General features: G+C 42.0%; 1 protein-coding gene across 1 annotated transcript in view; it reads left to right on the top strand.

The window, feature by feature from the left end:
• The window catches only part of LOC100739139 (uncharacterized), a 46,621-nt gene that overhangs the window by 1,845 nt on the left and 29,111 nt on the right, over positions 1-15,665 (top strand). Inside the window, exons 2-5 of the mRNA XM_084978167.1 lie at positions 77-162; positions 291-434; positions 7,320-7,387; positions 12,332-12,434. Coding sequence (XP_084834293.1) covers positions 105-162; positions 291-434; positions 7,320-7,387; positions 12,332-12,400 — 339 coding nt within the window. The 5' untranslated portion in view covers positions 77-104 and the 3' untranslated portion in view covers positions 12,401-12,434. The remainder of the gene's footprint in view (positions 1-76; positions 163-290; positions 435-7,319; positions 7,388-12,331; positions 12,435-15,665) is intronic.

The following is a 15,665-nucleotide window of genomic DNA, read 5'->3' as shown; positions in this document are numbered from 1 at the left end:
TAACTTCGTGAGAGTCCTCAGTTTGCTGGAGCTTCTGACCGGCTGATCTTTGCCTGTCAACCTTTTGGTTTTACAGACATGGCAGGCAGGCAGGTTTTATAGACATGGACAAGAAGTCTGCACACAGAAGTTCTGAGGATGCCAGGACCGGCAAAAGTGGAGGTAAGAATCTTACTTGCTTTAAGAACTTTTGAGTAACTTAATGTACGTTTCATAAACCATTTTGTTTCTCTCTCACTTGTGGCTAATATTTGAGAGAATAATCGTGTTGCGCTTTGTATCAATCTAAGGTAAACACAAACAAAAGAAAAGAGAAAAGCAAAACCAAGAACACCACCGATCCCGACATAGGTCAACATCTCATTCTTCAGATGACTGTGTGTTTCCTTCTTCTGTATCATCTTCAGGAAGCCACACGGATTCAAGTCTAGAAGGTATGTTTATCACCCTGTTAAGCTTTTTCATTTATAAGTTAAATGATGTAGAAAAAAAATTCATTAAAACTGCATCGTAAGAGTGAGAATACCCACGATGTGCCGGGCGTAATGGTGAACACGCGTAGTCCTTTCAGCGAAGGAACTTTCAGGATATGGACAATGAAGATAAATAGTCCATTACAATGCAGATGAGTGCTGAAGCTTGAGATGCACATGTTGAGACAAGGAGAGCCTATAGAGAGGAAATCTTATCCGAATTGAGAATTGGAGGATGGGTAGACATTTTCTAGAATGCCGAGAAAGTGGAATTCAGGACAGTTAATTGCAAGCTGAAGGAATTGCAAGTGCTAACCACTGTTTCTGATTCTTTCTCAAGTAATATGCCTTGCACATCCATTTCTTGATTTATCAGTGAACGAAGCAGGGTTCTTGGTTGTAAGCAAAGAAAACTGGCTCTGGCTGATTTAAATGGAAAAATAATTTATTGAAAAGATATTGAGTAACTCACAGAATTGCTAAGAAGCCTAGAGAACTAATCTCTGAACGTGGGTGGGAACAAAGTGAAACTTGGCCACTAGAACTGCAGGCAAAGTCACACCCCTGTCAGGGCACACTGCCACCACTGCTGCTTCTGAACCTGGATGCCTCGACCTGCATTGCTCTGGGCACTAAATATTGTTACGGTAGAATGGATGCTTCGCCATCTCTGCATCTTGGTGTCACTAGCTCCTAGGCAGTATTGACAGAGCCTAGATCACAAGTCTATGTCCTGACTGCATAGGAAACTGGAAAAGCGAGTATCAGCCTTTTCCTCATTGATGGTAGGAGGTATGTCACCAGACATAGGAGGGAAAATCAGATGCTGGACAATCAAAATAAAATAAATGTTCTCCACATTCATTAGCTCACAAATTACTCTTTTTTCTTACCTGCCTTTCTCTACTCAGTGGTGATTAGTTGAATTATCATAAGTTTTTATAGTTAATTTGTAATAATAAATTTATACCTGTAATTCTACTTGTTGTTTAATCAACAAAAAGTAGGGTTTTTTTTTTTATTTTTTTGTTTCATCAACAAAAAGTAGGTCCATTATTTTGCTCTCTTTAGTATAGGTGCCCCTACCCTTTCCTCCGTCCTTTCTCCCCGTCGTCTCTTTTTAAAAAACCATTTTTGGTAGTTAACATTTTTAATCTGATCTATAACCAAAACTCTTGTATTTTTTTCGCCATAGATTCCCTTTAAATGTTCAAAGCTAATGGTCAGCATTTAAGTTATTATCACCATATTACCATGCAAATATCGTTATTGCAGCACCACGTCATGTGCTAGGATTGCATTTCCCTTTCGTGAATCTCGTGACCTGATCACCATTTCTAGAGCATAGCGACATCAGCAGGCACTCTTATAGTCCATCTTTTGCCTCCTAGCATGCCATGTCTTAGTATTGCTTCATATGTGCACCATGACTTTGTACAGTTTTTATTTTCCTTAGACTTTTTAGTTCTATAATTTTTTTTTTTATTGACAGAAAGGTAATGTGACTTCACCGTGATAAGAAGATTTTCTATCCTTTCCATCATACTGTTCCATGGAGATCATTTTTTTCCCCTGAGATGTTCTTGCCTGCCTGTTGTAAATGGGCTACTTTGTACCCTCAAAGCCTGACGGATAGCCATCATCCTAGAATTTAGCCATCATCCTAGAATTTCTTCTCACTGGTCTTCCAGGTTGGAAACATTGTTTATTCAGTCCATGCTTTCTTCCCTCTCTTTGTTTTCTCCCTTAACAATTAGTGTATGTTGTCATATAACTTTTCCAAAATATATGTCTGGAAGGTAAATTTTCAGAGTCTGCGTATCTCAAAAAGTCATTATTCTGCTGTCCACACTCGTTTGAAAACAATTTCCCCTAATTCCAGTTTCCAGAGGCGGTAACTTCATATTCTTTTCGCAGTATGTTTTGATCTCTGTCTCCAAATCTCTAAATAACTTCTAAAGACCCAGTTCACTTTTCAGTTTTAGGTTCTATGGAAAATAAAAATTTAGCTACTTTGTTTTTTCACCACCCCCCTCATCATTCACTTCCTTCTTCTCATCCTTCTAAATAGGACTTCATTGTCCTAACGGACTGTTTCACTCTTCAATTATTTCATTATTGTGACTTTTCAGATTCTCTTCACAACTGCACCATATTCTGCGGTTTCCTTTCTAGCACGACTTTTTTGGGTTTTCTGTCACTTAATTATTATCTTTTTAAAAATGTGTTTCATTTTGTGTTTGTGACATGTAGTAGTAAGTCTGTTGTGTTAATTTCATGTGGAAGCTCCTCTCCTGGACGCCTTTAACGTGCTCCATCTGGAAATGCTGCGCTCAAGGCATGGGAGCAGCTGTAACGTTAGAATTTTCTTACCTCTTCACTCTGGGGGCTCCTTCTCCTCTCTTTTCAGTTTGGTCACCTGTTTTCTGGGTCCTGCGAGTTTCTCTTCCTTTGTTTTCCCCTTTATTTTATTGGAGAACCTCTCCTAGTAACATAAGAAAAAGATGGGACATTTAATTCCTATTCTGTTTGTAGTTGTGGGTTTATGCCAGTAAATAAATTTCCTCTATTGCTTCTGCTTCTATTGAAATGAGTGGTAACAGCAAACCAGTGCTTCCACCATAAACTAGATAAAATGCAGAGAAGTATCTAGTTAAAGGGGTGGAGAGCTGCTAAGGCAATGAGAACTAGAGGCATTGAGATTCTAAAGAGGAGAGAACTATGGAGGGGTGAAATAATACAAAAATTAGAGTTTGGGACTCAGTGGAGCCTGGAGAATACAACAGGCCCTCTGTTGAAAACCCAGGAGGGCAGGGATGCATCAGAGGTAAACTGAGCCTTACCAGGACTGTAATAAAATCACGTCAGCACAGCCCCTGACTGGGCTTAGATCATCTATCATTCTCTTTGCTTAGTGGAAGAAGGAGGAAGATAGCATCATCTAGAGCTTCTAGAATTTTGTAACATGAAACACCTTTCTTTCTTTCTTTCTTTTGCCTGCACCTGCGGCATACAGAAGTTCCTGGGCAGGGATTGAACCTACACCACCACAGCGACCTGAAGCCACAGCAGTGACAACGCCATATCCTTAACCCACTGAGCCACCAGGAAACTCCAGAAAAATGACTAGACATTCCAACATGACTTAAGAACAAGATTAGTGCTATGGGTAATCCAGATATTTGAGTTCGCTGACATGAATTTCACATAATTATTATTAATATGTTCAAGAAAGTAGACATTTGTAAGCCATAAAAATAACCAAATGGAAATTTTGGAATAACAAGTGCATTAACTAAAATTAACAATTTAGGGAGTTCTAGTTGTGGTGCAGCAGAAACGAATCTGACTGGTATCCATGGGGGGACATGGGTTCCATCCCTGGCCTCGCTCAGTGGGTCGGGGATCCACCGTTGCCCTGAGCTGTGATGTAAGTCATACACGTGGCTCAGATCCCGTGTTGCTGTGGTTCCCATTAGACCCCTAGCCTGGGAACTTCCATATGCCTTGGCTGTAGCCCCAAAAGCAAATAGATAAATAAATAAATAAATAAAATTAACAATTTAGATAGATTTGCCAGCAGATTAAACACAACAAAGACAGAATAGCAACCTGGAAGTCAAGTCAAGAGAAAGAAAAAAGAACAGAAGATACAGAAGAGGGCATCAGAAACACATGAGGCCGAGTGAGGAGGTCTGACATAGGTGGAAGAAAGAGAGCAGAGTGAGGAAAAAGAAATATTTGAAGAGAATAATGGCCAGATGTTTTCCAAAACAGATAAAAACACATCAACTACAGATTCAAGAAACTTTAAAACCCCAAACTTGGATAATGCCAAAAAAAAAAAAAAATCATATTTGAGAACTTTTACTTCCAAATCAGGAATATGATTGTCCTTCACATTATAGAGTGGTTAATATGGTAGCAGATTCATAGTCTCCTTTCTCATTTTCTCCTTAAAAATTCATTTTTTATATTTCCCACTAAAGCAATAGTTGCATTCATGTAGTTCCTGCTGAGAACACAATACTTTGTGCTTTCTAGATTAAACAGAAGTAGACTTCTAGTGGACTCACAGGAATATTTTCCTTCATATGGGCTCCTACGTGCCACGTATTTATAACACTGGGATACAATTAAAATTAAATAATTTTACTTATTATTTATATCTGCAAGGTTTTTTCCAACCAGCATAATAAAGTTAATTAAAATATCAATCTTGAGTTTGGATCAAGATGGTAAGAGAATGTGCCGCTGATCTTCCCCCACAAACACATCAAAATGTGGAACAATTTTCACTGATAACTAACTGGAAACTGGCAGGAGGACTCCTGTGCAACTGGTTATAAGAAAGATACATATGTAATTGGGTAGGAAGGGAAGAAGTATGATCCAGTGGAGACCTGCCTCTCGCAGGCAGAGGGAGATTACATGGGAACACACCTGCCCTGAGGAGTGAGCAGTTCAAGCTGCAGATTTGGCATCCCAGTCCTGGGGTCCTATGCTGGGGAGGCAGGCCCCTTTGGCTGGTTGAAGGACTGCTGAACTAACAGAAGGATGGTGGGAAGCTCGACCTCTGCTCATGAGGCGTGCATGGGTGCTGGTTTGCCTGTGAAGTGGGGGAGAGACATCTGCTCTTGAGTCTGTAAGTTTCCCACAACCACCTTGTTACATGCCTTAGCCCGAGTTAAGCAAACCCTCTGGCCCAGCTGATTCCAGGTCACAGTGCAGATTTCTGAGGCTGGCAACTTCATCACAGCTCAGCCTTACGCATGTTGAGAGCCCACATGGGTGCTGCCTGCCCTGCAGAGTGGTTTCACAACAGGGCAGAGGTGGGGGAGGCTGGGGACAGTGATTGGCTGTGAGGGACAAAGGGGATTTGCACCCAAAGCTATGTCTGAACAGAGCCACAGATGCATGAAGAGGCAGTGCACCGCCCTCTGTCGGCAGCCACCTCAAGCCAAGAACTTGCAAGAGTCTCATTTGCTTCAGTTCCACCCTCTCTGGGGCAAGAGTCCTGGTACAAGGAGAGGGGAAAACGCATCCTTAAAGGGAACAAATCCAGCTTGGGCCTGGCCAACAGGGTTCCTGCTCCAGCATCTTGGGATCAGTCTGCAGTAGGACAGTGACAAGTACTGAGCAGAGGTGAAGTCCTGCCTGCACCTGGCATAAGATTTAGCCCCTCAGTCTGCAGCCTAACCCTCTTCGTCAGGCAATAGCTTGGTATACCAGCGTACCCAGAGGAGAGACGTAACTTGCGTCCACATCAAATCCACCTTTCCCACCGAACTCACTGGGCACAGGTACTCTGCACAGGGATGGTCACACCAAGACCACCCTCTCAAAAATGGGCCGAAGATCCTAAACAGACATTTCTCCAAATGAGACACAGATGGCCAACAGGCACATGAAAGGATGCTCAGCATTACTAATTATTAGAGAAATCCGAAAAACGATGTGCTATGACCTCCTGTCAGTCTTAATGGCTATCATCAAAAGGTCTATAAATTACAAATGTTGGTGAGGATGTAGAGAAAAGAGAATCCCCCTACACTGTTGGGGGGAATGTAAATTGGTGCAACCACTCTAGATAGCAGTGTGGCGGTTCCTGAAAAAAGGACAGACTGAACTTTGCAGAACAGATGCTGACTCACAGACAGTGAGAAACTTATGGTCTCCGGAGGAGACAGTTTTGGGGGGTGGGGGGATGTGCTTGGGCTGTGGGATGGGAATCCTGTAAAATTGGATTGTTATGATCATTATACAGCTACAGATGTGATAAATTCATTTGAGTAATAAAACAAAACAAAAAAACAAACAAAAAAGCACTAAAAAGATCTATCATATGATCCAGCAATTCCACTTTTGGGTATATATCCAGAAAAAATGAAAACACTAATCTGAAAAGATATGTGCATCTCAGTGTTCACAGCAGCGCTTTTTATAAAAGCCAAAACACAGAAGCTACCTAAGTGTCCCTCAACAGACGAATGGACAAAAAGGATGTGATATATCTATTCAATGAAATACTACTCAGCCCTAAAAATGAAATTTTGCCCTTTGTAGCAATTTGAGTGGACCTAGAAAATATTATGCTTAGTGAAATGAGTCAGATAGAGGAAAAAATTACTGCATAATATCAGCTATAAGTGGAATCTAAAAAAATAATACAAATGAATGTTTGCTGCAAAATAGAAACAGACTCACAGATGCAGAAAACTAGTGGTTACCAGTGGGGAACAGGAAGGGGGAGGGACACGTTGGAGATATAGGATTAAGAAACATAAACTGCTGTGTTTAAAACAGATAAGAAACAAGGATATGGAGTTCCCGTCGTGGCGCAGTGGTTAACGAATCCAACTAGGAACCATTGAGGTTGGGGGTTCGATCCCTGGCCTTGCTCAGTGGGTTAAGGATCTGGCGTTGCCATGAGCTGTGGTGTAGGTCGCAGATGTGGCTCGGATCCCACATTGCTGTGGCTCTGGCTTAGGCTGGTGGCTACAGCTCTGATTCGACCCCTAGCCTGGGAACCTCCATATGCCGCGGGAGCGGCCCTAGAAAAGGCAAAAAGACAAAAAAAAAAAAAAAAAAAAAAAAAGAAACAAGGATATATTGCATAGCACAGGAAATTATAGCCACTATTTTGTAATAACTTTTAATGGATTATAATCTGTAAAAATACTGAATCGCTATGCTGTACACCTGAAACTAATACAATATTGTAAATCCACTATACGTCGATAAATTATATCAATATTAATTCTTATGAATCCTCAAATTCTTTAATCAATAAAAATGACTTTTAATGATAGATCTAAAACTTCTAATTCTTTTATAAACTTCTAGGTGCTGCCAAGGGAAGAATTAAGAGAAAGAGAGGAAAGAAAAGGAGTAAACGGAGAAAAGAAAGAAAGGTAACTGGGGATAATTTAATACAGGAAGAAAATTTAGCTATCCGAGTATTCCGCGCTTTCTTGCTAATAAAGGAAAACAGCCTACACGGGACTTTGCAGAGCTGGAAGGAACGAGTGGTGAACATGCCGTTAACATGGAGCTAATCGAATAGTATCCTTTTTCTTTTCAAATACTGTAATCGAAGTTTCACCTTCTCAGGTGTCAGTTACCTGAAGCACACTGTGGTCCGAACCTACTAAATGGAAGAATTCCAAAGATAGACCAGTCGTAAGTTTTCACTTTTGTCCATTCTGAGTAGTGTGATAAAACCTCACGCCATCCTACTCCGTCCCACTCTGGATGGGAATCATCTTTGTCCAGCATATCCACGCTATATATGCTACCCACCCCGGGTCACCTAGTAGCCATCTCCGTTATTGGATCATCAGCTGTCACAGGACTGTAGTTCTTGTGGTCAGGTACCCTTATTTTACTTAAAATGGCTCCAAAGCCAAAGAGTAGTGATGCTGGCAATTTGGATATTCTCTTACTGTGGCTGATTTAGAAATTATACTTTATCCCAGGTATGTATGTATAGGAAAAGACACTGTATATATAGGGTCTGGTGCTATCCCTGGTTTGGGGTATCCACTGGGGAGGGTTGAATCATCCCCTGTGAATAAGGGAGGAAGACTTTATTCAGAAAACTATACAGATAGGTAAAATCTTACATTTGCAATTCTTTTGATGCTCTTTATTTTTATGTATTTTTTTGGCTACACCCATGGCATATGCAAGTTCCCTGGGCCAGGGATCAAACCTGTGCCATAGCAGCAACCTGAGCCACTGCAGTGATAATGCCAGGTCCGTAATCCCCTGAACCGCTAGGGAACTCCTGATTCTCTTTATTTTTTATGTTAACACAAATTGGTTTGAATAAATGCCAATAATATAGAAATAGATAAAAGTGAATGATCAAACTCTTTTCTTTTTATTCCACTTTCCTGGGGTTATTCTTAAACATTTGTTATCTGTCCTTATACATACACATGGAAACAAATGAAATCAATTTGTAACATGCACATATGTAGTCATATTGCTGAAGTAGATCACCAACTTGCTTCTTTAAATTTAATGTCTTTCATATAATAGTTCATGCGTACGAAAGAATATTTGTAATACACGTAAAGTTTAGACAACATACTAATCTAATAATAATGAACCTATTGTTTAACTTAAGAACTGGAACATTACCAATATTATACACACCAGTATTATTCACCTTCTTCCATTTACCTGATTCCCTTTCAGAAGTAATATTATCTTGAATTTTGCCACCTCTTCCCATACATTTTGATAGTAGTTTTATTACAAATATATCTCTAAACATTATTGTGGCACCAGAGGAGTGTGGTGTGAGAGAGGCTTAAGCTGAAATTGGTGGACTAAATCCTTGGTGGCTAGAGATTCCCTCCTGGCAGCAACCTACTAAGTTTTGCATGGAAAGCTTATTGACTTGTAGCCATTTCGCCCTCCTAGGTTCCCTTTGGGCCTTGTTCTGCTGGAAATTCTGGTAGTGGGACACCAGCTGGCCCCCTGCCACCTGTGTGTCGGCCCCAGATGGCCCCAAGGCTCGTTCCCCACTACTCTTCTGGTCTTTGCCTCAATACGAGGTTCTCCTTGATTATCTTATTTGGAATTGGCACCCCAGACCCTGTGGGGCTCCCGCAGTTTTCTCTAGGCCATTTAGCACTTCTTAATATGCTGGGTGGTTTACTTATAATGATTTTGTTTGGCGTCTGCTTTCTCAATTTGTAAAATATTTCTCTGGGGGCACATATTTTGCTGTTGGATCCCTGACAGCAGGCACATAGTAGGGCTCAGATGTTTGTGAAAGCCTGATCCATGTTCCTCTGTCTTCGTCTCTTCGGCAGTCAGTCCACCCACATCACAAACATTTTAATCGGAGACTCCTTGGTCCCCTCTGGCTACAACCCCTTCCTCTAGGGAGTTTAAGAAGCTCCGCAGTCCGTAAAGATGCACCACCGGAGGCCCCACCCTCACCCATGGCTTTCTCCCCCTCCCTTCCAACCCTAGCCTAGTGCCATACTTAGAGTGGTTACGAATTAAGCTGTCCATCCACCTTCTACCCAGCAGTTTTCTAGTAATCGACAATTTTTTATTTCGGGGGAGTTAGCAAGCACTTTCCCAGCTCATTTGCAAGTACTTTGACAGGAGGAATGTTTATGTATGAGCATAGCCCCCATTTTAACAACGCCTTTGACTGTGGATTTTAAATCTTTCTCCTGTTCTCATCAGTTGCGTAGACGATAGAGAAGAGAATCTAAATGCAGTGAACTTGGAACGGTGCATAAGTGTATGAAGCACACACGACTCCTTACTAGCCACCAGCAGGGGCTTAAGATAAATTCTACTCCATGGGAGTTCCCCCCTTTGGTAACATAAACAGTTTCTATCCCTTGACCATTAATAATGTCTTGTCTAAGATGTTTGTGTGTTATTTTCTATGGCTCTTGCTACTTCTGCTTCCAATTTAATGTTGTTAGTTTCCTCACATAAAACCAAGCTATTCAACTCGGTCCTACGTTTAAGGTAGTGCTTTGCAAACTTAACTAAATTAGCATCTGCAGAGCAACTGGGATTACTAATACCCCAGGCCTAAAACTCACTAGGTGTGTTATATTCATGTCCTACCTCAGCCAGATGATAAATTCCTTGTGTGTTATGACAACAGCATTTTGGGATAAGTCCTGAATTTTTTAGGTAGAAAAGTAAGTTTGACAACAAGGTCCTACTGTATAGCACAGGAAACTATATTCAATATCCTGTAATAAACCATATGGGAAAAATATATATGTACATATATAGAGAGAGATAACTGAGTTGCTTTGCTGTACACTGGAAATGAACACAACATTATAAATTGACTATACTTCAATGAAATAAACTGTAAAATAAAAAAAACATTATTATGTTTCGTTTGCTTAGTTTTGAGCTTTATAAAATTAGTATCAGGAGTTCCCGTCATGGTTCAGCAGTTAACGAACCTGACTAGCATCCATGAGGACACAAGTTCGATCTCTGGCCTCACTCAGTGGATTAAGGATCTGGCACTGCCATGTGCTATGATGTGGATTGAAGACACGGCTCATATCCCATGTTGCTGTGGCTGTGGTGTAGGCTGGTGGCTGCAACTCTGATTCAGCCCCTAACCTGGGAACCTCCATATGCCATAGGCACAGCCCTAAAAAGACCAAAAAAAAAAAAAAAAAATTGTATCATATGTAGTTTTCTGTGTCCACTTTTCCCACAATGTGTTTCGTTTCTACGATTTATTTATCTTTTCATATAGCTATAGTTCATTAATTTATAGGGTTGTATGATATTTCGTTGTTTGAATAAAGCATAATTTATTCACCCATTGTCCCATGAATGGACATTTAGGGTGTCTCTGATTTTTTTTTTTTCTATTACAAACAATACTATGGGAGTTCCTGTTGTGCTGCAGCGGAAACGAATCCAACTAGTATCCATGAGGATGTGGGTTTGATCCCTGGCCTCGCTCAGTGGGTCGGGAATCCTGTATTGCCGTGAGCTGTGACATAGGTTGCAGACACAGGTCGGATCCTATGTTGCTGTGGCTGTGGCGTAGGCCGGCAGCTGTAGCTCTGATTCGACCCGTAGCCTGGAAACTTCCATATGCTGCAAGTGACGCCCTAAAAAGCAAAAGCAAAACGAAACAAAACAAAATACAATACTAATATGAATATATGCATTTTTCCTGGTGCTCATGTATAAATTTCTCTAGATTACATATCTAAGAATGAAATTGCTGAATCATGGTACTCACGGTGCTGTATGTGTTAAATACTCTGTGTGTTCAAACTGCTGAGATTCTAGGGTTGTTTGTTACTGTACTTTAATATAATATTTCCTTGTCTAACACATTGAATGTGATTGTTCAGATCACGTACAGTCTTTCTGATATTTTGTCTTTTCTATCAATTACAAAAGGTGTTTTAAAATCTTTTACACTGACTTTTACACTGTTCTGTCATGTATTTTATTTCTATATAACTTTCAAATTCCAGGAAACAGTATCCCAAGTCAGAAGCTAATTCATTAGTGTATTTTTATTTTAAAAAATGAAAGACATGAAATGAACTTTCAAATCAAGAAGTTAGAAAAAGAACAACTAAAATACAACTGAAAGGAATATGGAAGAAAGGAAATAGTAAAGATAAAAACTTCAGTGACTTTTAAGAGAAAGGGAAATGAGGCTGTAGATTAACCCAAGAGTTGAATTAAAAAAAAAAAAAAATCCCCAAGTTCCCATTGTGGCTCAGTGGAAATAAACCTGACTAATATCCATGAGGATGTGGGTTTGATCCCTGGCCTCGCTCAGTGTTTTGGGGAACTGGTGTTGCCTCAAGCTGTGGTGCAGGTCACAGATGCAGCTCAGATCTGCTGTGGCTGTGGCTGTGGTGTAGGCCGGCGCTACAGCTCTGATTGGACCTCTAGCCTGGGAACCTGTATATGCTGCAAGTGCAGCCCTAAAAAGAAAAAAAAAACCAATAAAATGGTCAAACCTTGACAAACCTACTGAAAAAATGAATATAGACAAAGGTAAAATGAGGGTAGGTGTAGCTGTAAATATTTGAAGTGGGTAATGGGAACAGTTGTATGCTAAGGTGTGAGTATGAATCTGTCCACAACAGGTGCACAAGCAATCTGACTTTATTTTTCTGAAATTCATCTAATGTTCTGCTGAAGCTCCAGCTTATTGGAGAGGATGAACTCCAGTTGGGAGGTTCTGCCTTGAGTCTAATGTCAGAGGTGGGGGCAGGTAGAGGGATGAGGAGGTGGGAGGCGGTCTGTGAGTTTCCCAGGCGTGGGTGAGGGGAAGATACTCATCTGGTGCCCAATGTTATCTGTTCACACAGGAGGCATCTTCCAAGATGTCCATCATTCTGTCTGGTCCTCCGTCTTTGATCCGCACCATTTGCCACTGAGACATCATCCTTCCTGTCTGCCTAGTCCTTTCAGGTACAGTGGCCCGCTTTCTGTTACATCCATGTCCCATGTAGGGCACGTGCATAATTCTGCTCCTCACTGCCAAGCAGAGGCACTCAGTGCAAGGCTGTTTAAAGCCTGGGCAGCGTAATCTCCCCTCCCAGTCCTTTCTCCTCTAATGTCGTGTTGCTACCCCAAGGCTCAGGTACAGCCTTTTTTGTCCCCACTTAGGTTACTCCTGTTTCTGTGGGTCTTTACTGCTTCCCTGCTGCTCTGTGAATTAGGCTACGGGGCCTGTCTTTGGGGATTTCTCAATGTCTATACTCTTCTTACTTCCCTGCAACGTCTTCTTCCTTAGTCTGGAAAAATTTCTTTTTGGTCTCATGGTAGCTTGGGGTGGGGTGCTCGGGAGGTGAGACTGAGTGTGGCTCTGTCGAGTTGTATTTCTCCCAAATATTTTATCTATGTATGGAACCTTCTCTATTTCCCTAATGGCTCACATTTTTAGAGATCAAGTTCAGAAAGACTCCTTTTTTTCTTTTTACGACCCTGGTTTATCCTTTCCCTAAAGTAAAGAGCTCACAACTACTTTGCTGCTTAGAAGGAATATGAGAGGAGGGATAAGGAAAAGATGAACTAGTAGGAGGAAAAAAAGCAATATTTCAAAAATATCCTGTCACATAAAAACTTGTCGAAATGACAGGCTGGTGGAATAATATTTGCTAATGTTTATCAAACACTCTGCACCATTTTTTAAAGAACTTTACATGTATCACCTAATCTAATCATCACAATAATAAGTAGGTACCATTATTATTCCGACTTTAAGATAAGGAAACAGAGATACAGAGAAGTCAAGTGATTTAACTAAGTTTTGTTCAGTAGTGTCAGAACTTGTATTCAAACTCAAGAAGTTTGGGTCTGTAGCCCACTTTCTAAACTACTATGTCTTGGAGTTCCTGTTGTGGCTCAGCAGTTAAGTTGTCTCTGTGAGGATGTGGGTTCCATCCCTGGCATTGCTCAGTGGGTTAAGGATCTGGTGTGGCTGCCACCTGCGGTATAGGTCACAGATGCAGCTCAGATCCCACATTGCTGTGGCTGTGGTTGTAGACCTGTAGCTGCAGCTCCAATTCAACCCCTCGCCCAGGAACTTCCATATGCCACAGGTGTGGCGATAGAAAGGAAAGGAAAGAAAGAAAAATAAATTACTCTGTCTTTTGTTTTCAAATGATTCCCCAAGGAACATTTGGAGACGAGGGGTATGGAAATAGTTTTCATAAAGACTGGGGAAAGTTACTGGCATTTAGTGAATAAGGACTCAAAATGTTAAGTGTCTTGTAGTATGAGGGATGGGCTGAGCAATAGAGAACTGAGCCGTCCAAAGTGTAAATGGAACTCCTGCTGGAAGCACTGTGCTGTACTGTACTACCTCTGAATTGTCAAGACCGACTCAAAAAGTTCAGAAGAAAACTCATAGACTACTCCCCTTGAGAGAAGTTTAAAAAATGGGTAGGCAGATGTTCTATTCAGTTGTTTTTTTTTAAGGTTTTCAGGGAATAGGGGAGTCTCATAATATGTATAACAATCTCTTCTAGAATGCCTCATTTTTTTTGCTTTTTAGGGCCACACTTGTGGCATATGGAAATTCCCAGGCTAGGGGTCGAATTGGAGCTACAGCCGCTAGGCTACACTACAGCCACAGCAATGAGGGATCCAAGCAGTGTCTGCGACCCACACCACAGCTCATGGCAACGCTGGATCCTTAACTCACTGAGTGAGGCCAGGGATTGAACCCATGACCTCATAGATACTAGTCAGGTTTGTTAACTGCTGAGCCACAAAGGGGACTCCCTAGAATGTCTCTTAATTGATTTTATGAAGCTTATAAAATACAGACAAACTAGATTTTTAGAACTATCACTGGAGATAAAGGGGGACATTTCATTATGATAAAAGGGTCAATATATCAGGAAGCTACAGCACTTACGAATGTACCCACACTGAAGTGAGTGAATGGTACCCTCCCCCGATTCAGGTCCCCCCAGAGCCTCAGAGTGCGACCTTACTTGGCACTCGAAATTAGTTAAGATCATGCTGGAATGGGGTCGGGGGAGGGACCTGAATCCAGTGGCTGGTGGTATTATAGGGAGAGGAGAGGGCACACAGAAATGAAAAGGGAAGAAGACCATGTGACTACCAAGGCAGTGAGAGAAGCTGTGCTGTGCCACAGGCCAAGGAACACGTGGGGCACAAGAAGCTTGGGGAGGCAAGAGAGGATTCTTTACTAACTAGGACCGTCACAGGGAGCGTGGCTCTGCCAACACCAAGATTTTGGACTTCTAGCTTCCAGAACTCTGAGAGAATAAAATCCTGTTTTTTGGTTTTTGGGGGTCTTTTTGTTTGTTTGTTTTTTCTTTTTAGGGCCATACCTGCCACATGTGAAAGTTCCCAGGCTTGGGGTCAAATAGGAGCTGCAGCTGCTGGTCTACACCACAGCCACAGCCACACAGGATCCGAGCCGCATCTGCAACCTGCACCACAGTTCAGGGTAACGTCAAATCCTTAACCCACTGAGTGAGGCCAGGGATTGAAACTGCTTCCTCATGGATACTAGTAGGGTTCATTACTGCTGAGCCACACTGGGAATTCCTAAAATTCTGTTGTTTTAAGCCAGTTAGTTTTTGAGAATTTGTTCTAATGGCCCAAGAAACTAATACACCTAAAAACAGAGCCCCCAAATATATGAAACAACAACTTACAGAATTGAAAGGAGAAAAGTTTAAATTGATGGATATTCCATTATCCTTCTTTTAATAATTGATGGAAAAAAACAAATTCAGTAAGGATGTAGAAGACTTGAACAACGCTCTCAACCAACCTGACATGAAAGTGTATCTCATCAGTACATTTAGAATGGATATGCAGGACCTGGCGGAGCGGAGCCGGGAGGGCCTGTGCAGGGTGGAGGTCGCTGGAGTCACTTTCCTGCTGCCAGGGCCTTTGCCAGCCGGTCTGCTCCCCGCACGCCCCAGCCATGCTCTCCGCCCTCGCCGCTTTCAGCACCTCGGCCCAGGTAGGTCCTGCGAAGCCGAGGCTCCCCTGCGTAGGCCACGTGTGTTGCTGGCTCGCTAGCAGCCTGACTCCCAGGTCAGCCTGGACCGCGGGGCTGCCCAGTGCCGGCCCCCGGCTGTGGCCCCCGCGGCTGTGGCCCCCACGGCCCGCCCTGATACCCCGCAGGAAGTGCGGGAGCCGGGGAGAGGCAAC

The sequence above is a fragment of the Sus scrofa genome, chromosome 9 (genome assembly GCF_054392235.1).
Source record: "Sus scrofa isolate SSC_HxYL_T2T_F1_AM1 chromosome 9, Sscrofa_HxYL_maternal_Yorkshire_Landrace_v2.0, whole genome shotgun sequence".
NCBI classification, from domain to species: domain Eukaryota; kingdom Metazoa; phylum Chordata; class Mammalia; order Artiodactyla; family Suidae; genus Sus; species Sus scrofa.
This window is presented reverse-complemented; position numbering and strand designations above follow the sequence as displayed.